General features: G+C 47.1%; 2 protein-coding genes across 4 annotated transcripts; one reads left to right on the top strand and one right to left on the bottom strand.

Annotated features, from left to right (window-relative positions):
- Positions 1-517: 517 nt before the first annotated feature.
- Positions 518-21,051, bottom strand: LOC120905925 (myosin heavy chain 95F). Of its 3 annotated transcripts, XM_040317267.1 has the most exons (14): positions 20,187-21,051; positions 10,957-11,061; positions 9,523-9,782; positions 9,303-9,432; positions 8,226-9,215; positions 7,969-8,133; positions 7,465-7,688; positions 6,740-7,379; positions 6,097-6,559; positions 5,497-5,587; positions 5,207-5,346; positions 3,901-3,948; positions 2,866-3,104; positions 518-2,776 (listed from the first exon to the last, which is right to left on the bottom strand). In XM_040317267.1, the coding sequence occupies exons 3-14, from the start codon at positions 9,778-9,780 to the stop codon at positions 2,385-2,387; spliced, it is 3,780 nt and encodes a 1,259-aa protein (XP_040173201.1). In that variant the 5' UTR covers positions 9,781-9,782; positions 10,957-11,061; positions 20,187-21,051; the 3' UTR covers positions 518-2,384. The 3 variants fall into 3 exon arrangements, with proteins under 3 accessions (XP_040173201.1, XP_040173202.1, XP_040173203.1); XM_040317268.1 differs by lacking the exon at positions 10,957-11,061; XM_040317269.1 differs by lacking the exon at positions 3,901-3,948.
- Positions 21,052-22,722: 1,671 nt separating this feature from the next.
- Positions 22,723-23,644, top strand: LOC120906555 (40S ribosomal protein S10b-like). Its single transcript, XM_040318314.1, has 2 exons — positions 22,723-23,197; positions 23,270-23,644. Exons 1-2 carry the CDS (start codon positions 22,757-22,759, stop codon positions 23,300-23,302), a joined length of 474 nt encoding a protein of 157 aa, XP_040174248.1. The 5' UTR covers positions 22,723-22,756; the 3' UTR covers positions 23,303-23,644.
- The last annotated feature ends 2,569 nt before the right edge of the window (positions 23,645-26,213 follow it).

The raw sequence follows: 26,213 nt of genomic DNA on the forward strand, positions 1-26,213 counted from the left end.
ATCTTAAAATATTACCTCAATAGCAGAAAACAATTCTTTGTTCAAAGTGATGCGTCGGAAAAAGCTATGTTATCTGCCCAAATTTATTTACAAACTTGTAAGCGGCCCCAGCAAAGTCGTCAACTAGCACGATTTAACGACATTCCCATCGTAAGCTCAAGCACCGTATGAACCGAGAGCCTCCACTCCCCCTCCCACTTATTGGTACTGACTGTCCTACAATAGATTAGTCCAATAAGGACCCATAAATCAAGATAGATAGTAAACCCATCTGTAATAAATAGGAAGGCTTAAATAAACTAAGGATGTTGCAGCAAAGAAAAATAAATACACGCTACCATTAATTAAAATTTCAAACCATTTTGAAACTATCGAAAGTTTTCCTAATCCATTCATTCAGTTTTCAAATATGTTAACAAGAAAATTATGTTAATAACCAAGTATCATCAGCAATCAATAGAATAATAATAATATTTTCGTGTAAACAATATTACAAACATAAAAGCAAATCATGTGGTTATTCTTAGTTGAGAGCTCTTCGATGCCACTGTTCGTCGGCTTTATTATGGTTCTGAATTACATGTTGAAATAGATTAGTGTAAAACCGCTTTAGAACACAAACAGACCATTAAAATAAATTAGACTTCACTTTAGCTTCACTCAAATGCACAAAAACTAAAAAAAACCGCTTCACAATGCTTCTTTAACTAAAATAAAACTGCACACACATTCACACCACACACAAAACCAAAAAACAAAAACGAATAAAACCCCCACCGCCGGAAGGTTTGGAAATCACTTTCGCACTCTCCTTCTCGCGCTCTAAATCGGTATTGTTTTGTGTTGGTTCGTTTATTTGTTTTTAGAGCTCAGTATTTTAGACTTTGTCGGCAAGCGCCTTTCGCACGGCCGTTTTGTTTTGCGTTTTGCCTCTCCCGTGTTAAATATAGGCATTCAAAATAAATTCTCCTATTAAATTCTGGTTCGCATCTGCATCTTCTTCTCCCTTCGCCAAGTAAATATATGTATAGATTAATAATATAATAAAGGGTTCACATCAGCGCCTGGCAGCAACAGCAGTAGTAGTAAAAACCAGTCTCGATGGAAACGTTTGACGTTATTGGTTATAGTTCTTTTTTGTTGTTGTTGTTTCTCTTAGTTGCTTCATTTCAATTCTCTTGCATTAACGATTTTGTTTCTACTCTCCCTTTGCCCTACTGCAGTTCCTAGTATTCTGTTTTGATTATCCTCACAAAACGCCAAAGTTTATGCGCGCTTTCGATCCAGACAAAAAAAAAACAACAACACCGCATTGCACCCTACCCACGTGTTTGGGACTGTCCGTTTGGTATTGCCTGGTGGTCCGGTGGTGTGCTACAGTGGTGCGTGCAAATATACTGTTTAATCTCTTCGCTGCATTCTCATCTGCCAATAGTAACGTTAGCTAACTGCATGGGTGTTATAATTATCGTTTACTGATTTTTTAAAAAAAGGCACCAAAACCAACACACACACTCCGCACGCACCTACCCGGGGATTGAACCGGGTGATGGGTGAAGAAGAGCACCTAAAGCTATCCCCCACACAGACACACACACAAGTAGTAAATAGGCACGCTGGCGCTGGAGCGTTTATTGCGCAATTTTCGAAATGATGTCAACATGATGATTCGCAAAAAGTGTGCCGCGCTTCAACGGGTTTTGCGTGGAAAACGCTACTAAGGTACTCTTCTTCTCCTTGTAACACACATTTTGTCCCTGGAGGGAAACGGATTGGGGATTTTTTATTCTTCTATCCAGTAGCACCATTTGGTTTGGCGTTGTTAAGGACCTTGGAATGAGACGAAATGCGTACAGGCAATAACATATTTATGTATAATATATGCTGGGGCCCGGCGAAATACGCTTTGTTTTAATCGCTCTAGCACCGCCTAAGGGCCAGAATGTTGCACGTCATTTACACCGATTGGTTTGGGGGGAGGGGAAAAACTGATATTCTGCCTAGGCAGCGCGCCAAGTAGCTGCAGTGTAATAGTAATTATAATATTAATAATACTCCATTCTTTCGTAGTGAAAGTTAGTGAATGCTGGCGGAATGGAATAAAGGAATAAAGGATACTGATTAAGAATATTATGAAGTCAACCTAGGCGCAACGTGTCTGCGACCGGGTCGGCGGATTATCATAGTATTAGTCAGCCCGTGTGCCCGTGCAGCAACGTTTTTGTTTCTGCAAGCGCCAACTGGGGAGGGGTTGACTTAAATTTAGCTAAAACACAAAAAAAGAAGCGGAACCTTGCAAGATGGGGTGTTGGCGGCGCCCTGGGGAGCAGGGGAACCGGAATCGCCCACCCCGGGGCCAGTCCCGTCGAACGCCCGCCCGTCGACTACTTCCTAGCGCTCAGTCGATTGTACGGTTTGCCGCCGTGCTGCTCCCACTCGCGGTTAAACTCGTGCTCCAGGATTTCGGCCCCGCGCTTCCGCGTCAGCGCCGTCTCCTCCAGGCTGAGCTCGCACATCTGCATGTCGTCCTTGCCGGCCACCAGCAGTATCGGCGGCTTGTCCGTGTGCAGCTCCATCTGGCGGGCCACGTACTGGCCGTCGAAGTGGGCGAACCACCAGCTGCGCTTGCTGTCGTCCGCGTTGGCCGCCGCCGTGCCGATCTCGGCCGGGCCGCCACCATTGCCCGGCCGCACGAACGGTATGCGGAAGTAGCGATGCACGCTGCCCGTCGGCACGATTTCCTGCTTCGGCGTTAGTCTCGGCGGCGAGCGGGCCGCTAGAAGAAGACAACAACACCAACATTAAAAAAAACCCTCCGTTAATGGTTGCTGGGGGAAGAGCTCCACAGATTTTCAGTCCACTTACCGGCCTCCATGACGCTGCGCGGTGCCCGCTCGTTCTCGTCCATCGTCGTGCGCTTGCGGTTCTTTGCCTTCCAGGCGTGGTACACCTTCAGCCGGCGGTGGAACTCGTGGCGGCACGCCTCGAGCAGCTCGATGTCGCAGCTGGTGTTGATCGCGTCCCGCAGCTCCGAGTACTTCCACTTCGACAGGTCGTGCTTCTGCTTCTCAACCAGCTGCTGTTGTGCACGGATCGCTTCGGATCTGGCGTAAGATCATTGGAATTGGGGGGAGGAGTGAAAAAGAGAGATATTAGCGACAATTGTTCACTTTGTTGCCCAGAGATGGTATGTCAGAGAAATGAGAAGAGATAGTGAGAGAGCGATAAAGATGAAAGGAGATGGATTTAAAAAGATGAATGAATTAGATTAGGGTATGTACGTAAAAAAATATCTTATATAAATCATTTTCAAAAAGGAGCTGTATGAAAAGGAAAGAAAAGAAAAACAAAAAATCAACTTATCAAACAAAAAACACTCGCTTTTTAATTTTTTTTTGTATGTACAGTCTTGTTTTTGTACAGGAAACACATTTGCAAAGGGAGCGGAAAAGACTGCGCTCCTGCTCGTAAAAATAGTAATTTCGTACAACTGTGCAGCAAAACATCTCCCCCAAGCGGGGAAAGAGACACAAAGCGTTTTATATTTTCTCCATTCGAATGTACACAATTAAATTTCAATAAAATCAAAACAAAACCATATCGTACATTGTAAAACCTTAATAAGTAAAACAAAGTGGAAAAAATAACACAAAAGTAAAGAAAAATTACAAAAAAATAGATTAACAATCGAACTTAAATGGTACAAAAACAGTATGAAAAATATTTCTGCACAAAACAAAAACAGAGACAGAGGAAAACAAGAAGAAGGGCAGGAAGGAAAACACGGGACAGAGGAAAACGGGAACGGTAGGTGCACATGTGTGTGTGTGTGTGTTTTGGTGAGATAGAGAGAGAGAGAGAGAGAGTGTGTGTGTGTAATGTAGTATCTTACAAATGTACCTTATCAATCGGTTTGCGTTGCCCAATGGCGTGACCTCTGGCGTACCGCTGGAGAAAATGGGAGTTGAAACAAACGCATTGAAACAAAACGGAGTTAAAATAGAAATTCGGGTGATTGTGGGGTTTTTTTTGTACGGCCGGGGTCGGTGCGAAGAGCTGTAAATGTGTAGGTGTCGGTGTGTGTGCGTGTGTCTGTTGTTAAACTATTGCGTACAGCTAGGGGAGCATACGATACGACCCAGATGGCAGGAGCGGCGCCGAGTAGTGGAGTTAGAAACAGTATGCTGTCGTTAGGCGTCATCCATCAATTATGTAACCATGATTGGCGGGCAGAGGGGAGGTGTCGTCAAACGTTACGATTTGTTACATGGGGGAGAGGGGGAGGGGGGTTAACTATTGTTACGTAACGCAAAATAAAATGTAGGATTTTTTTTTTCGAATAACAAATGAGTAATAAACGAGGAATCTTCTTCGTGACTTTACAACCTTCACGGTTATGTCGGCTTAAAAAAGATCTCGCTACTTTGTATGTACTACGCTGCGGAACAGTCCGTCATTTGGTCCGTCAAGCAATTTTTACGTTACGTAATTGATGGATGACGCCTTAGAGGACACGAAACGTTGGTTAGGAGAGTGGAGCGGCTCTGTATACTCCCAAAAACCTAACCGGTAAACTATTGCAGATGCAAAGAGATCTGACAGGGATTGTGAGATGGTGTGTTATTGTAACGAATAGTGGTTGAGTTAAGGGCGACAAAGGTACGGTGGTAATTACACAGTGGTTAGTGAAGAGAAGGGAGGCAGAGATAGCGGGGCAGGCAGTTTAGAGTCCCTCCTAGAGCTACGCAAACGCTACATACAAGTTAACCATGGTGGAAGGTGGACACCAAACTCTCCAACATCTACTACCGAATGATACGCCGTGAACCTACGTTACATACAAATGGAACACACATTTACCCAACCAACAGACCCGCAAATCCCGCAAACGTCAGCTACCCCACACCAATAAAATGTACAAAAAGCGGAGCTAGCGGAAGCAATACGACCCAGCGGACAACACGCAAGTACACGCCGAAGCAGCCGTTGTTAGAGCGAAGCGAATGTTAGAACGAACCAAACGAACAAACGATTGATGCGCAAGATGGTCTACCCCACCCACACCGAAATGGTTAGTGCTTTAGCGCTAAAGACACACAGACACACACACGCACGCGCAAACACACACACACACGGAGGATGGACCCGGTTCCAACCCAGCGAGGTGGTGTGGCGGCGGCGGCGGCGGCGATCGCGGTTTGCATACTTTCTCAGTGCGGGCGGGCTGTCCTCGACCTGCCCGTTCGATTCCTGCGCCAGACGGAGGGCCAGCTCGTGGTCGCGACGCTCCTGCTCCAGCTGCTGCCGGTACTGTATGTCCTCCTGCGCTTCCTTTTCCAGCTGTGCCTGAGTAGGTGGTAGAACAGAGTGCCGATTAGCGTACGGTGGTGGTTCGGTGCGGTTCGTGCCGGTCAGTTGCCGTGCGCGCTCCTCCTGGTCGAGCAGCGACCGGAGCTCTTTGGCCGCCATATTGAACGCGAGGGCGGATGACAGTACCTGCAGTGCGAGGGCGGCCTTCCGGTCCTCACCCTCCTGGCGGAGGCGCTTCGCTTCCTCTTCCTTGCGGCGGGCCTCGATCTCCGTTTTGCTGTGCGGCGAAAGTGGAATGAAAAAAAAAATTAATATTTTTTTACACACTTAAACTAAGAATCGTTTAATATACAGGGTTTCCAAGTCAGATTCGAATTGAAACATCTGATTTTTAACAGCTGTCATACATTGTATTCGTATCGCAATAAAGTTTAATATCTTTCACATGATTTTCAACACATCATGAAGAACTGTCAAACTCAATCCAGCTTGAGGCGTGTTGAAAATCATGCTGAGGAAATTAAGGAGGAGAGATGAGATGAGCTGAGGAGATTGACAGTTCTTCATGATGTGTTGAAAATCATGTGTAAAAACTCAAATTTCATTATGAAGCAAATACACCATTTGCCAGTTGTTGAAAAACATCTTGGAGGCGGTAAATAATTATGGGCACATTCGAAAGTGACATGGAAAACCCTGCAAAATGCTGTAGGCATTGGAAGTTGACTCGGCAAACCCCGTAAACCACATGCCATAAGCAGTAGCTGGTGGCTATATTTCGCTTACCGTTTCCTGTTTTCTTCCTCCTCCCTGAGGCGCCGCTCTTCCTCCTCCTTCGCACGGCGCTCTGCCTCGAGCGCGAGCTTGATCTTGTTCAGCCGCTCCTGCTCCTCGGCATTGCGCTGCTCCTGCAGGCGGGCATTGATCAGCTTCATGTTGGTGTCGATGCTGCGCATAATGTCCGCGTACTGCTGGTCGATGGCGGCCGCCCCGATCGACGGGTTCGCCCGTATCTTCGCGACGGCGGCGGTCAGCGACGCCTGCACGTCCCGTATGTTGGCCTGCATCTTGTCCCGGTCCGCCTTCAGCTGCTCGGCGATCGCGTGCATCTTGCGCAGGTTGTCCTCGACCGCCTTGATCTTGGCAATGCCCCGGTAGCGGGGCTGGTGCTTCTTGCGCACCAGATAGCCGCGGATCGTTTTCTGCAGCAGCACGACCGATTTGTTCCGGAAGATGATGCGATTTTTCACTGCACAGCGGTGGGGAAAGTGGGGGCAAACAAAAAATGCAATGTGTTAAGCGTTAGGGTTCGTACGTGGCGGGGTGAATGAACCGGTAGGAAAATAAAAGCACAAAAGTAAGAGCGAAAAGTAGAGATAGAAACAAATAATAAACAAATCATATGCTGATGGGATGGAAAGCTGCCTACGTTTGATGACGCAGATCGCTGCGAACGCCGACTTGATCCAGCGGGAGCGGATCAGCCACTTCTTCACCTTCGCCACGATCGCCTGCAGGTTCTCCGGGTCCGAGCGCATGATGCGGTCGAACTCGACGAACTTGCCGGGGCGGAAGAACACCTTCGTGATGCCGAACTTGAACTCGTTCGAGTTGAGCTTGAGCGACATCAGCATCGCCTCGCAGAAGGTGCGCGGCGCCAGCCGGGCCAGCTCCGGCGGCAGGTAGCTCTTGTACATGTTGTACAGCTCGTTGAACGGCACGCGGGACGGGTAGCCGTACTCCATCAGCTCCAGCACCGAGTTGGTGCCGGAGTACTTCAGCTGGGCCAGCGCCAGGCTGCCCTCGAACTCGTGGTCGATCATGCGGCTGTTCGGCTTGATGCAGCGGATGAAGTTGGTGCCGTTGTTGCGCAGCTTCTCCAGCAGCTCGCCCAGCTGCGACCGGAACTTCGACCCGACCGAGATGAACGACAGCTTGCCCACGTTCATGGGCGATTTGCCAGCGCTGCCCCCGCTGAACAGTGCGTTCAGCAGCGCGTTTTCCGACTCCTGCACCAGCCCCTCGAGGGACGCATGCAGCGCATCGTTGTTCTTTTCGATGAATTGATTCTGGAGATGGTAGGTAGTGAAAATAAGCGAAATATCAGAGGAAGGAGCAGAAAAGAGTGGCCTTAAAAAATATCACAATTCTTACCGTATTGTAGCACACGGCACCGGCAAAATGGCGCACCAGAAATCCTTCATCGTCGCGCAGCGAGCGGTGCGCCTTCAGCCGGGACGCTCTCGGGAACGAGAGGCGATAGTGGCCGTTCCAGGCCGAGTGTACCTCGTTCGTAAAGTGTGCGTACGACGGTCTCGGCAGCTTCGACTCTTCGTCCAGCAGCGTAAAGATGCCGTTCGACTTAGATTCAATCAGCTCTGTGTAGGTGGCGGAAAAGCGATTTGCGAAATTAAACCGTTGTTGTGCTTTCAATTTTAATTTTGTATTATCTATTTGCTTAATAAATCCACAATGGAACAGATAAACACGTTATGTGTGGTTCCACTGTATTTGCAATATTCCGAGTTAAATGATTGGAAATCCACATTTGCTCGAGTAATGTGGAATACTTAGAGAGATATTAAGAATTTGATTTACATTAGCTAAATCATATTCATGACAATCATCGCGCCTTCAACCATCGTCCCCAGCACGTACCTATGATGTCCTGATTGTCGGTGTACTTAATTTCCGGCACGTTGAGACCTTCGCGTGCGTACAGCACCTGTTCGGCCGCCAGAATGTTGTCGTCGAAGAACTTCTGCAGCTTCTCGTTACAGTAGTTGATGCAGAACTGCTCGAACGAGTTTACGGTGAAATATTCTGTTGGATGCAAAGAGAAGGAAAAACCCCGGGAAAATCATTTAAACTGCAAAGCAAACAAAAACACGGACAGGCGGGTTCAGGGGCCGTACCGAAGCCGGCAATATCGAGCACGCCGATGTAGTAGCTGGACGCCTGGAACGGGATGTTCTGGTTGATCAGCGACACGATGTGGTCGAACAGCTTCGAGTAGAGCGCTTTCGCGAGCGCGTCCCGCGCATTGTTCGCCTCGTACACCTTCAGCATCACCATGATGACCGTGCCCTTGATGCCGCCGCCCTTGCTCTTCATCACGCGCGACATCAGCGCCTGCCGCAGCTCGGACGGGTCGACCCCGATCAGCCGGGCGGTCACGTTCAGCGACGGTTGCGATTCCTGCGTGATGCGGCAGCCCCCGTTCGAGTCTTCCGGGTTTTCCTCGAACCGGATGTTGCCGAGGTGCAGGACGGCCGCCACCAGCGAGTAGATCTGCGTCCGCTCCGCCTCGCTCAGCCCGAGCCGGCCCAGCGCCTCGTCCAGCTGCCGGAAGTCCTCGTAGTCGTCCAGGATCGGGTCCTTCAGCGGGCCCTTGGCCGCGTGCACGCGCGACTTGTGCCCGGCCGGTATGCGCGACTCGGTGTGCGGGTGCGTGAAGTACTGCGTGCACCCGCACAGATACCGGTAGTCGTCCGGCTTGGTGAGGGCCAGCCGCTCGCGCAGGGCCGGCGGGGCGCCGGCACACAGCAGATAGAACACGTGGTAGTTCCGCTCGTCCGGGCTCTGCGTGCAGATGCGGCTCTTCTCCAGCAGATAGTGGGAGATGTGGCCGCCCACCACCTGGCACCGCTTGTCGTAGTGCACCTCAATGAACTTGCCGAACCGCGAGCTGTTGTTGTTGCGCGTCGTCTTCGCGTTGCCGAACGCCTCCAGGATCGGGTTCGCGTCCAGTATCTTCTGCTCGATCGGGCCGGCCGCCGCGACCGAGTCGCACAGGAACTTGAGCAGATACTTGGTGCTTTCCGTCTTGCCCGCGCCCGACTCGCCGGACACGATGATCGACTGCGACATCTTCAGCACGCGCATATCGCGAATCGCTTTGTCGGCTGGAGAAAAAAAGAAAAGAGAAACGAAACAAACGAAGCGTGAGTGCGGACAGGCCAATGCGAACAGCGAAAGACGCACGCCCTTACCGATTGCGTACACGTGCGGCGGCAGTTCACCGATCGATTTGCCGCTGTAGCGCTTCAGCGTGGCCGTCGAGTACAGGTCCGGTATTTCCTTGTACGGATTGACCGCGATCAGAATGTTCGCCACATAGGTCTGTGCGGAAGTTAAACGAGAAGAAAAAAAAAAAAACAATATTAATCTCTATTGCAAGCAAGAAGTAAGCCAACAGCGCAGCACACTGACATAGATCTTGTCCTTGTAGTAGCGGTTCCGGATGTTGTCCAGCAGTGTGGCCTCGTTCAGAAACATCAGCTCGCAGTTGTCATCGTTGTCCGAGGGCCGCTCGCACGAAGGAAAGATGTCCTCCGGGATGCAGCTTCGCTTCGGCAGCTTGCTGTCGACCGGCTGCACGTCGTACTCGGACGCACCGATCTCGGTGATGCGCCCCTGTATGTAGCCATCCTGTATGTCGCGGGCCCACACCAGCTGTGAGTCCAGCATCTCTGGAAAAGGCAACCAAACCATTTTAGATAATTACGTATTCTACTACTTTTACTTTTTCTCTTTTTTTTTGGGTTTACAAATGTTAAAACTACTTCAAAAACATTCTATATTAACAATATTATAGCATTTTATGTTTAATATAAAATTTGAAATGTTACTTTTTGCTCGTTTAAGCTTACAGGGTTTCCCAAGTCAGTTTCGAATGTAAACGCTACATTATTCGAATGTGCACATAATTATTCACCGCCTCCTTTTCTTATTTTTCTTCTTCTTCTTCTTCTTCTTCTGTTAAGTTGACAGATTGTATGCTCCTGTGGGAGGTTATTCCAAAATCAGAACCATGACTGTAATTTGTGGAATCATTGAACGGAGAACGGAGTCTATGTCTCTATCTTTCTTTATCTTTTCTTTTCATTTTTTTCTCCTGTCATGGTTTTATGTCTTTTTTAACGCTCTTATTGCAACTCTGTTTTTATTTTCTAATTTTATTTCTATTTATATTTCTTTTAAACTATTTCTTTGGAATAGTTTTTCAACAGCTGTCAAATGGTGTATTTGCTTGACAATGGAATTTCAGTTTTGTACACATGATTTTCCACACATCACAAAGCGCTGTCAAACTCAATCGAGCTTGAGACGTGTTGAAAATCATACTGAAGAAATTAAAAATTGGAAATGGAAATGAAATGTCAGATCCATGTGGTATTCCAACCTCTCGCACGCGGTGGATAACAATGTTTACAATTGAAAGTGAATTGGAAGCCCTGTAATGATGTGCGCATTCGAATATGACTTGGAAAACCCTGTAATAATTTTAAACTTCTTCAGCATGATTTTCAACGCTTCAACTGTTTGTTGCCATCGTTTTTTTTTTCACCGGATCTCATCACCAATTGACCGTTAAAGTGTCGAAAATCATGATGAACAAAATAAAAATAATAATGATGGAAATGAAATATCAGAATGATGTGGATTAACATCCTGCACGCGGTGAATAAAAACGTTTACATTCGAACTTGACTTGGAAAACCCTGTATCTCTTCTGTCACTTTTTGTCATACGACCTGACCATAGCTTTTCAATTTCTAATCGGAATGTTTGTGATTTTCTGTTGCTGTACGCAGCCAGCAACTTCAAGCAAGACTCGCAGAAAAGGTCACACACACTACTTACTTGCAACTGCACGCTTGTTGGGCGGACCAGTTGGGCTGCTGCCTGTTTAGTCACTGTTGAACTGTAGCTACTATCTCCCCGGTCGCTTTTGGGGGGCGGTGGGCACTACACATGCGGATGAGGACAACGACGACGATGGCGACGACCCGGTACACGGCGGACAGGGAGGAAAAAAGAGAAATCACACATTTGAAATTAAAACTTGATTCAAACGGTGGCGGAAAACTGGAACATACAGTTTCCCCACATGCCCCCCCGCCCGCCTCCTCCCCCTTCCACAAGCGATACCCCCATTCATCCCCCGCGGTCGCTCCCGAGAGGTCGTTTGCTTGCTTTGTTGCGGACTTTGCGGAAGTGAAAACACGTTTACACAAAAAAAAGCCCACAGCCCGCCTCCACCACACTCCCCCCCCCCCCCCCCCAAACCACAACAACAAAAAAGCTTACCACAAACAAACTTTATGCACACACACACATACACACGGAAGCATTCGCTTTTAAGGGAAATGAGCATACTTTTCCGATATTTGTTACGCTTCTTTCCTCATTTTCTCTTTCAAACCATACAACCCCCCTCCCCTATAGCATCCCACCCAACTAGCTTGTAGATTGTGCTGCCACAAATAAGGGAAGGGGGGGGGGTGCAACCCTTGCACACCTGTGAATGAGGCAAATATTCATGCGCGTTTGGTCGCTCGCGCTTGCATCGCGCTGGACTGGGCGAGGGATCGCGCGCTCGATCTATTATCACACGCGGCGCACCAACACACACACACACGTATGCAATTTAATAGAAAGAGAAGGGGGCCAAAAGGTAACAACAAAAATATTACAAAAAAAAAATGTCGAAAATATAAAGAGAAAATTTCTCTCCCCTCGCTGAGTGTGCGATGAACATGGTTAGCATTGATGATAAGGCACTGAAGTTAGGGGAAAAAAAGAAAGAAAAATAAAGGCTGCTTTATGCTTCAAAAATTGCTCCTTCATCGATCAAGCATTTCTAGAAGCATCCAAAGGTTACAGTGAATAAGCAGGGAAGAGGGGGCCAGAGAGAGAGAGACAGTTAGAGACCGTAAGGCATGGTGAAGGAAGAGGAGCAATGGTAAGTCTAACCTGATTAGGGCATAATGCCCACTAGCCGCACCACAAAAAAAACATCGTAGCCCGGGACGGAACAGCGACTCTCTTCGACCGGTTTTGCACAATTAGCCCTCTGCATATAACCCCTTACATTTCTCCAGCCACACACACACACACACGCACACATGACTCATCATGATCTTCGGGGAAGCGTGTCAGCTCGGATCGTGTGAGTGAGAGCTTAATTCTATAAATTGAATGCCGTAAACTAACCCATTTTTCTATTGCGCATACAAGCAAAGGTAATAGCGCGCTGTTCTGGCCATGCTCGGGAGGGATCTTTTTAGCGGAGCATGATGCTGTGGACCGCAAACAAATGGGCGGTGAATCATCGCCCCCATCATCATCGTCATCATCATTACCATTACCGGTGCTGTCGGGAAGGTGTTACAGTATGGATACAATTGCAATAGCAACACTGCCAAGCGGCGAGAACCGGGTGAAGCAGTAGCTCTGTCACCAGTGGTTCGCAACGTTATGGCGCAATCAGAATGCAAATTGTTATGGTAAATAACATGTAGTTTGTTTCGCAAATAATTTTAACCATTTTGTGTTCGATTTTGAAAAATACAATCCAATTCTGTATACGTCATGCGCTTTTTTTGGGTAGACAGACTCAACTGTTTGAGGTGAGTCATTCGGAATCCGTTAGGGACCGCGGACCCTAAACCAGCTTTCGTTTTTTTTTTGAAACTCTGATTCATAATAATACGGAATACAAAATACTCTACGTGCTCCCGTTCTTACATAATTGCCATTAATCGTCCATCAATAGGATAAAAAGGGCGGAAAAGACTAAACAATATCTTTCCAAATCCATCTTGGAATCAACAAATTAGTATGATATTATGAAAATATTGATGATCCCGAGATACGACTGTATTTGGGACCAAAAAAAAAGTCAAAGCAAGGTGTAAGTCGAATCAAAGTTAAAGTCCAATATCCATCAATGTATAGATTATAACCTAAGCTTATAACCTAATCTATGATTTCGTGTACTTGAACTAAAACAATGTTCGACAATGTATTCATTTTATTCCAAAAGTCGTTCACACGATATAAATATTCATGTTTGGGTAGTTGAAGAATCTTAATCAATGTGTATTTCTGACAGGTAATTTGAGTGGGATGGGAGCTCGACATCGGAACTACCCGAATTCGATTTCGTCTCTGGAAATGATTTCTATTCCAGTACTGAAATCAGAATAGGTTCGGGAATCGGCTCTGGAACCTGAATTGGCTCCGGAATCGGGGTTGGTGGCCAGAATCAGAATCGGCTCCGGATCGGAATTGACTCCGGAATCGGCTCCGGAATCAAAATCGGCTCAGGAATCGGAATTGGTTCCGGAATCACAAATTGACGCTGGAATCTGAATTGGTTCCGGACTATGAATCTGCCCCGGAATCGGAATAGGATACTGTATCAGAATTGGCTTCGGAATCCGAATTGGTTTCGGAATAGAAATCGGCTCCGTAATCAGAATGAGCTCCGGAATCGGAATAGGTTCTGGAATCAGAATCGGCTCCGGAATCGGAATAGGTTCTGGAATCAGAATCGGCTCCGGAAACGAACTAGGTCCCGGAATCAGAATCGACTCTGGAATTCAGGCTTCGAAATCGGAATAGGTTCTGATATCAGAATGTGCTCCGGAATCGGAATCGGCTCCAGAATCGGAATAGTTTGCGGAATTAGAATTCACTCCGGATTCAGAATCAGCTCTCGAATCGGGTTAAGTCCAGGAATCAGAATCGGCTCCCGAATCGGAATTGGTTCCGGAATCAGAATCGGCTCTCCAGGAATCTAAATCGGCTCAGGGATCGGAATCAGCTCCGGAATTGGAACCAATTTGAGAAACTAATACTAACTAATACACAGGGATTTTCTTTTTCTGAAATTTGCTGAAATTTCAGCACATCATTTTAAGGCTGAAATACTGACGATAGTTTTGCGTTTGGTTTTGTACGGAGTGTTGATATGATTTTAGCCGCGAACTGTCAAACTCCATACCAAACAGCTGGCTGATAACGCAAAAGCCCCCATAATTGGAAGCTTAGTAGTTTGGTAGGTTAATTTGATTTAGCAGCCACCAAAACAATTCGGTCTAGCTTCAAACTAGTTTTTTTTAACGGTCAATTATTGCGCGTGTTCTCCCACGTGCTGGCGGGTAGTTGCTCACCACTGCCATTTCGGGGCGTAAGGTATAATGGCGTAAAGTTCAGTCGCAACCAGCGGTGGCAACATCCCGCCGGCGAGGGACGCACGAATGCTTCCCACCTTCCTTCCCACGCTGCCCCCGCTCCCAATCGTTCCATCGACCACCGCGTCGTCCGGCCGTTGCAACCGTCGGCTGCTGTTATTGCATCGCGTTTATGCCACCCGACCCCGGACACGGTTGGATGGGTTTGTTGGAGTGCGGGCGCGCGCGCGCTCGGCCAAGCACAGCCATTGTGGGGAGCGAGGCAAATTGAATGCGAGTGTGCGAGGAGCGAGAAAAAAGAAAAAAATAACATACCCACACACACACCGGTTTGGAGGGCACAATATAGGATAATAAACAATTGGCAGGCCCGGAGGAGTGCGCGTACCGGATTTGGATGTGCATTTGTATGGGCCCGAGACACACACACACGCACGCGGACAAGACACCCATGTAAGTACATTTGGGGGTTGTGTGTGTGTGCTTTGTTTCTTTTTTGTTGCTCTCCAGAGAGCTCATGATTGCCCCATTTTATGTAAAAAAAAGGTTTCACTGAGTCGTTCTTACCCCGCCCTCCTTCCTTCACTTTGGTGTTTGAAACCACAATATCGCAACCGCCACCGTTTCCCGCTCATTCCTTCCCGCAGCCCGGTTGTTTTATGATTTCGCTGCACCTGGTTTCGCATGCTGTTCGGGACAGCCGCACAAAACAAAGCCGAAACTCCCACGTGAACACAGCCTAGGCAAGCTAGTGGAGCCGGTAGGCCCCGCCAGTTGCCGTGACGAACAATTAGTGTAAGCAATGGCTGTGTGTCCGCGCCCGACCCGGTACGTGTACGTGGTTTCCTGCTATCGCTGCTTGCTTCTTTCTCTCGCTCTCTGCCCTTTCTTCCAGCGCAGGCTAGGCGCATGACGTCGATCGGCAAAAGATAAAGGGTAACAATCATGTTACAGGAATCTCGTTTCTTTGAAATTGTGTGCCTTGTACCTCGCGCCCTTCTTGCGAGGTGGTGTGTTTTGCCGTTATTTGGTTTCGTTGATGATGTGTGAAAGAAAAATTGACAGGCAAAAGATATGCTACCAGCACCGCCAACTGTATCTTGATCACATGTTCGCAGCCGCGAGCCTATTGGCGCGGCCTTATCAACAAAGGCTGACCATCACCACCACCACCCGGGCTGAAAAGGAACCGGAAGCGATCGAAAAACGCTGCTCCGCTAGTCGTTTCAATTTCTGCCCCACCCACCCCCTACTTTCGCATTCTGACCCAGCCACACTGGAATGGGGAAGAGAGCGTTATGGGGCGATCAGCATCATCCCGGGGAGGAGCTCCAGCATACTTCAACTTCTCGTCCGGTCGGTTCATGGAGAGCCCCGTTTAAAACGGGCTTCCCTAAAAGCAAAAAGCAAAAAAAACTGGGTAAAATAATAATAAAAAAAGAGAGAAAAGAAAGTACTGAACCGGCCTGTGCGCCATACAGTCGTGCGCGGTACAAAAACACCGCTAGGTTTTCTTGCCGTTTTCATCCATCCCCCAACTCTACCGAATTTTCAGGAGGGAAATGGGCACATGGAGCAGGTTTTTGCTTTTTCTTTGGGGCGGCCAATTCGGCACCCGATGCGCGTGCAGTCGATGGGGCGGAAACGATGGCACGGACGGTGGCCCAAAGAAAGCGTGCGGCCCAGAGTGTTTCGATTTTTCCCGATGTTGCCTTGGGCTGTCGATAGCGCAACGCCGCCGAACTGTGCGAGAGATAGGAAGTAATCATTTGATGGTGCGTTTTGGTTGTTGTTTTTCTCTTCATTTTGTTAATGTGACCCGTTGGGCAACGCGGTTCGGGCGAAGCCGTGGGTCCCAGCCGTCTTTACTTCGGCACCCCTTACTTTACAGGGAAATTTAACAAATAATAATAATATTTTGCACTTCAAGCAAACATTGTTTCGGCTTGATGGGTGTTTTGAACAAATTAAATAATAACATACAGGTCGGCTGAAAAAGTAATCGATCCCCAGCAATTCCCCCGACCTGAAAACGAGACTTTTTTTAGCGAGTTTAACTAACATACAAACAAAAGAAAGAAAGAAAACAAACAAATAAATAAAACTGCTTTTTGGTTTGGAAAATATAAATTCAAGCAGACAGTTTTGATAACATAGATGAGTGTGTGTGTTGGGTAAGTCTCATCAGAAAGGGTTGACCTGCAAATGAAAACGGTGTACTGAAATAGCAAAGTAAACCAGTTATGTTTATAACTGTATCGTATCCGATATTAGGGCTGATTCTATTCTTTTACTGGATTCGCATCTAGTTGAGCAATTTGAATCGATTGCATTTTTTAAATATGCTTATCGTGTAAGAAATCTGATAGGTAAAATCAAGACAGGGACACGATAACGCAGTAGGCGCCCAAATTTCCAGAACATTCGGAGGTACGAAAATATGCTGAAAGAATTGAACCGTAGGCCATTTTTTAAATGGACAATCCAAATAAATAATCTATTCCATTCTAATTCCATCGAACTTCTTCTTCTTGCGCTTGCGATCAACTCTTGATCAGTCACTTTGTCATGACTTTTTTTTGTTGTGCTCAGTTCTTCAAACTGTCATTGTCATAGTCATGACTAATTCCGACTGAAACAAAATCGTGTCACCGTCACGACCTCTACTGTGATGATCAGAGGCGAGGCTATCACACACATTGACATTGACATTGTGTGCAACCAACTCTTGGTCTGTCACCTGGTCGCAAAATTTTCTGTCGGTGATCATCACGATAGTCATGGGAAGATATGCGATCCAAGAAACAAAATGAGCATACTTTTTTGCTCTAATGCTTTACGATTCTACCCAACAGACCATCAAAGCACACAGAGCGAGACAGCATGCTCATTTTGTTGTTTGGGACCACTCGCCAAGTATCCGCCACTGATTATCACGGGAGAAAACGTCATGACTAAGTGAGTGAACAAGATTTGAATGTTATAAAAAATGTCACCAAGCATGTGATTGGTCCATCAACAGTTTGAGTCTCACCCCTGATCATCTCAGTTGTGCACGTGAACCGATTTGAGCTTCGTTTCAGTCATGAGTGTTGATCACTGAAACGGTGGCATTTGGCAGCACTATTCACAGCGAGAAAAAGTCATGATTATGCTTGCAGGCGGTATTAAGCTCAGCTTGTTAGTCAGGGTATCGCGTTGGTCTCAAGCACTCGCATGCCGCACTTTCATTGAGTATCAGCAATGAGCATCAAGCTACCTCGGATATGTTCATTGTTTTCGGTGGTGATTATCACGCGATGCTCATGACATTTTGCATTACTGACTACCAATCTGTTTGAGATCAAATTTATTTACCTTTTCTGCCGTTTCTAGTACAAGTACAAAGGGTTCAGTTCAGTTTACCTTCGTGTTCTTTTGGTATTTTCTAACCAAGTTGTGTGTTTGAGGCTTAAGTGGTTCTTTTTAATTAATTTGAATCACCAATTCAAAGATCGTTTCTTTGTTTGAGAGATGAATTGTTTCTTCAGTTTCCAAACTACTTTTCTTTTCTTGCGCATTTCCTTCGCTTTTTGCAGAATTATCTTTGTAGATACTCATACACCAAACTATTTTTGTATATTATCAAAGAATACTATGTATATTAATTTATCAGGTGTAATAGAGAAATTATTACCCGTGTTTAACGACCCTCTTAACCTGATTTTGGTCATTTTGAACCTCAAACGGGGTCGTTGTACACACATAAAATACAGTAGTATAATTACAAGGTAACCCTTATTACCATAGCAACGTTCAACTCGACGTCGAGACAAGCCTGAACTGTGGTTTGATCAAATAAATATTATTGGGTTTTAGCCAATACAGGCCGATACAAGCTTCTGTTTTTTTGCTAACAATGTTTCACAACAGTTTAAGTGGATTTTGTGACAATGAGCTGAGGGAGCATTAGTCTTCCTCTCGTTCAATGTAAAACGGTTGCCGGACGTCTAGATTTCATGCGCCCCGTATGCCTATTTATGTGGGAACAACTGAACATAAAAACGTCTCGCGAAAGTGCTAAAACCCCCGACAATGTACCAGACAATTTGGCTTGAAATGTAACAATTTGCTTTGAACAGCAATAATTTGTGGTCGTAAAAACTCCCCATCGCAAGACCCATCGCGGGGTGCTTCTTCCCGGTTCTCCAGTTCTTCGCCTTCGTCGCTCTGAGTCGCTCTCTTCTAGCGCTTATCTATCAAGGCGGGCAGGTGTGTAAGGGCCCCTCCTTGAGTCCGTTTGTCCTTATCAACCGTACCACCCTTCCTTTTCCCGCCGACCGACCGTTCGGTAGTATTTCGCGATTCCGCGATAAGGAAGCGCACACGGTACAATCTATATGACGAACGTGGTGATGATGATGATGATGATGTGATGTTGGCCAGTCCGCAGAAGTGTCAACCCCAGTCGGCTGTTTCCTACTCCTTTCCCCCCTGCTGCCCACCAGCGGCGCGGTGGGTGGGGAGGGGGTTTGGGAAGCGATCGTCCGTACCACTTTGCCACTTGACTTTCCGATTACCGGGAGTTGGTGTGTGTGTGTGTGTGAGGACTTGAGTGTGAGATGTAGTGGTGGGAGCTCGGAATCGGACCTACTTGATTCCGATTCCGTGTTCGGAATCAATTCTGGAGCCAATTCCGATGATGGAATCGATTCCGATTCTGGAGCTGATTCTGATTCCGGACCCGACTCCGGAGCCGATTCCGGAGCCGATTTCGAAGCCGATTCCGGAACCAATTCCGGAACCAATTCCGGAGTCAACTTCGGAATCAGAATCGGCTCCGGATTCAGAATCGAACTGGGAAACGCAATTTGCTCCGGTAACGGAGCTCCAGAAATAGAATTAGCTCCGGACTGAGAATCAGTTGTTGAATAGAAACAAGAAGTTTCAGAAGCGAAATTAGTCCGGTAATCTCTATGAGAATGGATCGTTTACAATTAAATTTGGATTCTTTGAGGCTATCAGCTATCGGTAGCTTCATTGGACCCAAACGCCTATACTTTATGGATATGCCGAAACCGACTCCGATTTAGGAGCCAATTCAGATTCCGGAGCCGATTTCGATTACGGAACCGATTCCAATTCCGGAACCATTGTCGGAAACTGATCCCGAACCTACTATACGGAATTGATTTCAGAAAACTTCATTGTTCCCATCACTAGTGTGGATGAAGTGCCTCTACAGTGTCCCACTTCAATTTGCGGGAACCACACACACACACACACACATGCACCATCGACGGCTCCAGAACATTACCCGCCGGGCCCGCCGTCGAAGGAAATCGACCGTCTTTCTTTTAAGGGCTTTGTTGCCGCTTTCCACCCTCTTCGCCGCCGTGTCTCAGGTCTCTATGCCGCCGAGGAAGGGGCGCCACTCGAAAAGGGTTTCTTCAATCCGCCTACCACCTCCACCCTTCCCCTCCAACACCCCTCCACCCACCCACCCGGCGAGTCGGGTGTGGGGAACGGAATGGGAGATAATGCATCTCTCGTTTGCACTGCTGCTTCTTCCAACCGCTTTCCCCCCTCCCCGGTTGTCTCTTTAGCAATGGTGCGATACGCTGGACATATATATGTGTGTGTTTGTGTGTGTGTAGTGGTTTTAAAAAGATGAAAACTGAAATGAATGAAAAGTCAGACAATCAAAAGCTACCCCAATCCCGGGGGAATAGGGGGAACAAACATACACACACATATATATATACACACACGCGCATACAGTAAACCCTGTCATGGAGAGCACAAAAACGGTTGTAAAGCGCGGGGTGGGTTGATGGCGGGCGGATTTCGGGAAAATAGGGCATTACTTTTATGATCATATGTGTTACTTGGCACGGCAATTGCTTCGCTTACCTTCTTACCGGGACGAATCGGCCGGTTTCCCGTTCCACTATCGGTTCCAGTACACACACAAACACACACTCTTGCAGCCGTACCGTTCTCTCGCCGAAGCCAGTTTAGTCATGCAGCGCAACGCCCGGATGGGTGTGGGGGGAGGCCCTGCCTGGGCCCGGTGGAAATGCAACCAGCCCTGTGTGGGCCCGGCTGTGCGTGTGTGTGCGTGGTGCTCGCTGTACAGCTGTGTACGTGTTGTGTGTTGGCGGTTGATTGATGGAAAATGGCTCGAAGCGGGGTGGTGTGCAGTGGACAGACACAGAATGCGGGGTCGATGGCAGCCCGGCCTTCGAGGTGGGAAGCCCTACCAGGCTGGTGCGGTTTTCGGAAAACTCGAACCACGGCAGGGGCAGCACAGGAAAAACACCCCTGGAAGCCGGAACGCGTCACACGACACCACCTACTTGCCCACTACCACAAACACACACACACGCAAGCAACAAAAAAAACCCCAAAACACAACAGAACGGCACAGAGATCACTCCGTTTTCTTGTTTTCCTTCGCGGTTCTTCTTCTCCCCTTCTCCCCGCCGCCCTCCGGTGCACCAAAAACCGGGCAGATGAAAGCAAAATACAGCAGCTGTTTCGCTCCGTGCTCCGTATACGTGTGTGTGTCAGTGTTGGGGTTGCTACTTCACATACTTCACGAACGATGGAAGCCGTGTTTTCCACCAACAATAAGAAAAGGGGCACAATAGTATGGCCAGCACCAGCACCACAGTTGCCGCTGCGGGAGACACCGCGATGAGGAGACACGCACGCGTCCAACCTCCGGAAGCCGAAACGTACGAATGAACGGGACGGCGAGTAAGCCAGTGAAAACTTTCCACGAAGGCATTCCCCTTCCCCTACCACCCTTTCTAACGAGCCAAGTGACAGCTATGTGACAGCGCCGCCAGCACCGACAGGTTGGGCCAGCCGCGTACCATCTGACAGCTCTAGCAGGCACGGCCATTTTCTTGTTTCATGTTTTTGTTGTTGGTGATGTTTGATTATTTTTTGCAGTAGGTTATCAGAACACACTGTCGTAACAAAGATCGCTACAATTCAAGGCACATTTAAAATATTCTTGTTGTTTCACTTAATCTGTGGCGCTTGGGTGGTTGGGGTATCCCATCAACAGAGAGCGCCACCAGCTTTTTTGCCATTTTTAGAATGCATGAGTCGTTTGCCGTCTGCTAAACGAAGTCTTTCTATATTCCGTTTAGGTAGAGTGCTTGAGTCGTTTAGAAGCCGTTTAGTGGTCGTTTAGTGGATTTGTGGCGCTTGGGCATCTAGTACGTTAGGAAAATGAGTTTCGGGACGCGGTATTATGCGAACGTTTTCGGTCCCCATTAACCGTGTATCTCGGGGACCGCCTGTATCTAGGGTTTGAAGGAAAAAATCTCAATTTTTTAATTATTGAACTATAAAACTCAGCCAAACAAATAAATCAGTCTAAATAATTCAGCAAAAATCAAATGACAACACGTACGATTAAATCGTATCCAATGGAGCACTGCTGCGGCCGTAAGCGGTCGCGTGGAGCCTCGAGAAAAAGAACTTGTGACCACTGAGAAAAAATGTGCATCTTAGAATTGGCTTAAAATTGAAATTTTCAGATCGACACTTCAGAAAAATCTTCATTTGTGTAACCGCTGAACCAAATCTAATCAATATTCTAGATCCTTCTCCTTCTTTGGCTCTACAACCGTTGCCGGTCAAGGCCTGCCTGTACCACTTGTGGGCTTGGCTTTCAGTGACTAATTGAGCTCCCCCCATAGCAGGATAGTCAGTCCTACGTATGGCAGCACGGTCTATTTGGGGATTGAACCCATGACGGGCATGTTGTTAAGTCGTACGAGTTGACGACTGAACTACGAGACCGGCCAATATTCTAGATAAAGGATGCATATTCTCGTGAGATGGAACTTTCATTTTGCGCATTAGCCCCCCCCCCCCCATTCCGCTTAACAATTATTTCGCTTTACTTCTTTTAAGTTTCGAGTTTTAACCTACCGAAAACTATCGATAAAATTTTGATGCGCCTACCGTAAACCGCCAAAATAATCTGGCCACACTGCGGCTACTTTTCCGAACTGTCATATTCATACTCAGCCCCGGCTTGGGCGGGTTGGTATGGAAACGGTTCGCCTAACGCTCCCGCGACTCGGTGGCACACTTTTGCGGGCGATTTTCCACCGGGAAATGTGTGAAAATTATGTGTTTCCAAACGTTCTTCGGGGACTGGATCGCGCGCTCCACGCACGATTCTTCGAAGTGAAGCGCGTTCCGTTGTGCATGTGTGTGTGTGTTCGTGTGTGTGGCTGTTGATACATTCTGCCGAAATGTGTTTTCCGTGCGCGTGACTGAGATTTTTTTTATCTGAAAAGTGTATCTGTAGGAGGACAATCGCCCGTAATACGTAAAAGTGTGCACAGCCGATTTTCCCCGCCCAACACATCAACCCTCAAACCCGCCCGAACGCGACTGAACGATTCTAATCGTGATTGTTTCCCTTCCCTTCTTTTTCTTCTCCACTTTTGCAGATGTTCATGCCAAAAGCACATCGCGTCGCCATCTACGAGTACCTCTTCAAGGAGGGCGTGCTGGTCGCGCAGAAGGATTTCTACGCCCCGAAGCACCCGGAGCTGGAGAACATCCCGAACCTGCACGTCATCAAGACGATGCAGTCGCTCAAGTCGAAGAACTTCGTGAAGGAGCAGTTCGCCTGGCGCCACTACTACTGGTATCTGACCAACGAGGGTATCGAGTACCTGCGCGCCTTCCTGCACCTGCCGTCAGAGATTGTACCGTCGACGCTGAAGCGCGCCGCCCGCTCGGAGCCGCAGCGTGCCCGCACCCAGGCCGGTCCCCGGCCCGAGGGTCCGAAGACGGGCGAGGACCGCCAGGCGTACCGGCGCATGCAGCAGGCCGCCCCGGCCGACAAGAAGGGAGACGTCGGTGTCGGTGCCGGCGAGCTCGAATACGTAAGTGCAATGTGTGTGGCATTGCTGGCGTCATTCGTCAATAACATTGGTTTTTTCTCTCCCTTTTTACAGCGTGGTGGATTCGGCCGTGGTAACCGTATGTAAAGGCGTCCCTGTTTTTTCCAACAATCAAATCCTGTCCGGGTGTTTTTCAAGTTCGATTCACAGCAGTACGATATCGTGCACACACACGTGCTTGCTTGTTAATGAGCGGAAAGACAAAGTTGTGGGAAATGTTTTGATGTCCAGCACACAACACCCTTCCCCTCCCGAAACACGTGCGAGCAGGGTGTTGTATTCTCCTTACTTTTGTGACATGAACGCTTCGAAAACACCGGGTACGCTTACCTTTATAATTTTGTGTTAGGCAACAACATAAAAGAAATCATGGAAAGACGTTCTCTTCGATTGAATAAAGCAGAACGAACTTTAATGCTCTAACACAAACACCCAACTGTTCTGTTTTCCTGCTCTCCTGCCTCTCTGCGCCACAATCAACCAACGCGCGCTTCTTCTTCAATCAAACATCCTGTCCACCGATAAATCAAACTCTCTCGATCGGCATTGGGAAAGAACCGTCAGCGAAGGGAGTGCAAACGGCGTCGTTTTCCCTCTCTCCATTGTCGTTAGGCGGTGCGTGGGGTACGTTTGTGGTCGTAACTGGGTACAAGTCACCGCCGAAAAAGGATTGCGAAACATTTCTGGCCCATTTCTGGTTGCTGGTTGAAGATGATTAGCCATGAACACGTTTAATTTTAATCACTTATCTGCATTTACAGTTGGATTAGCCGTTGTCAGTAAAACAAACCGACAATTTCATACTTGCGAAACATTGACGGCCTGCTAACGATAGAAACTGCAAACTTTAAGGGTTTTAGCTTTTTCGTTATTGTATGCAATCTTCAAGTAGGAGTTGGTGGATCTTCAAAAACAAGAAATTATCACATTATTTTTGTAAATTCAATCCTATCATGGTTTATGTAACGATTGCATTTCTCTATCATTAAGCTAATATCGTTTTAATGGTCATGTATCATCCGAAATTAGCCGTCTTGCACTATTCAAACAATTAGTTTATTTTTTCAGAAATTTTGCGCTCATGCTTGCGACACGTGAGATAACACGTGGACCACCTTTACCCGTTTATCCGAAATTTTACACGAATTTTCCATATATGCTGTTCATTTTGACTTCAGCAGGGTAAGACATGCAAATGAGACTACTGTGTGAATGCCAATTTCATCACATTTGCACATGTACTACAGGTACGATAGTGCTGCAGCAACTGGCTTTGAGAAGAAAAAAAAACAATAAAAAATAGTATAATATCACCTTTTCTAGTTCAAGAACTGCACATGACCTAATGCCGGTTAAAAAATTAATTGCTGAACACATGCCGGTCCAAGATCCGAAACTGAACCGGATACCGGTCCAAGAACTGATCATGAATCTATACCTGCCCTGGAGCCTACCTTGCACCTTCCAGTCCAGGAACAAATTATGAACCCACGCTTGCCCTAAATCATATCCTGAACTCATATTAGTTCAGATTAACAGATCTTTAATCCATACCAGTCTTAAAACCAATCATGAACCCATACCGGTCCTAGAGCCTATCATCAACCCAAACTTGCCCCGGAACCTATCATGAACCCATACATCCCCTAGAACCTATCATGAACCCATATCGGTCTTGAAACCTATCACGAACCCATACTGGTCCTGGAACCTATCATGAACCCATACCGATCATGGAACCTATCATGAACCCATACATGCCCTGGAACCTATCATGAACCCATACCTTCCCTAGAACCTATCATAAAATCATACCGGTCTTGAAACCTATCATGAACCCACACTGGTCCTGGAATCTATTATGAACCTATACCAATCTTCGAACCTATCACAAATCCATACAGGACCTGGAACCTATCATGAACCCATACATGCCTTGTAACCTATCATGAACTCATACCTTCCCTAGAACTTATCATGAATCCATACAAGTCTTGGAACCTATCATGAACCCATACCGATCCTTGAACCTATCATGAACCCATACATGTCCTAGAATCTATCATGTACCCATACAGGACCTGGAACCTATGATTAACCTATATCGGTCCTGGAACATATCATCAACCCATACTGATTCTTGATTCGATTATGAACCCATACCTGCCCTGTAACCTATCATGAAATCATACCGGTCCTGGAACCTATCATGAACCCATACATGCCCTGGAACCTATCATGAAATCATATCGGTCTTGAAACCTATCATGAACCCATACATACCCTGGAACCTATCATGAATGCATACCTACCCTAGAACCTATCATGAGCCCATGCCGGTTTTGGGACCTATCATGAACCCATACTGGTCCTGGTTTCGATTATGAACCTATACCTGCCCTGGAACCTATCATGAAATCATACCGGTCCTGGAACCTATCATGAACCCATACAGGTCCTGGAACCTATCATGAACTTATACTGGACCTGACACTGATATTGAAGCCATACCGGATTTGGAACTGACACTAGTCCCATACCAGTCCTAGAACTACAGATAAATTTATTTTAGTCCTGGAACTGAAGGTAAACCTATAAAAGACCTGGCACTGATTCTGAACCCATACCGGTCCTGGAATCGATCATGAACCCATACAAATCCAGAAATAGCTCTCGATTACATTTATTTTCAGGAACAATACCTGGAACTGTTCCGAATTCGGAACGACATTTGGACCGGTGCGGGTATGTCTGCGATACAATACCAGTCTCCTCGCATCGTCACTACCACAGGTGTGTATCTCTGTTGGCACCGTTCATACTTTGCGCCATTGTTCAGCGTGTTGTGCCCATGCTTTCGACAGGTGAGATAAAACACGTGGATCACCTGTAGAATTTCAAATAAACCGTTACACACCTTATCCAATTGCTTTTCATCACGATCCGAAGGTAAGGCATGCGTGTGGAGAATACTGTTTGCATGGAGATTTCACATTTT

This window comes from Anopheles arabiensis, chromosome X, assembly GCF_016920715.1.
Source record: "Anopheles arabiensis isolate DONGOLA chromosome X, AaraD3, whole genome shotgun sequence".
NCBI classification, from domain to species: Eukaryota; Metazoa; Arthropoda; class Insecta; order Diptera; family Culicidae; genus Anopheles; species Anopheles arabiensis.

Coding starts and splice junctions, on each gene's coding strand:
- LOC120905925 (XM_040317268.1), bottom strand. CDS start 9,780: ATGCTGGACTCACAGCTGGTGTGGGCCCGCGACATACAGGATGGCTAC. Junction 8,134..8,225: donor GCTCGATATTGCCGGCTTCG/GTACGGCCCCTG, acceptor TGCATCCAACAG/AATATTTCACCGTAAACTCG. Junction 5,588..6,096: donor GAGGAAGAAAACAGGAAACG/GTAAGCGAAATA, acceptor TTCGCCGCACAG/CAAAACGGAGATCGAGGCCC.
- LOC120906555 (XM_040318314.1), top strand. CDS start 22,757: ATGTTCATGCCAAAAGCACATCGCGTCGCCATCTACGAGTACCTCTTC. Junction 23,198..23,269: donor GTGCCGGCGAGCTCGAATAC/GTAAGTGCAATG, acceptor CCCTTTTTACAG/CGTGGTGGATTCGGCCGTGG.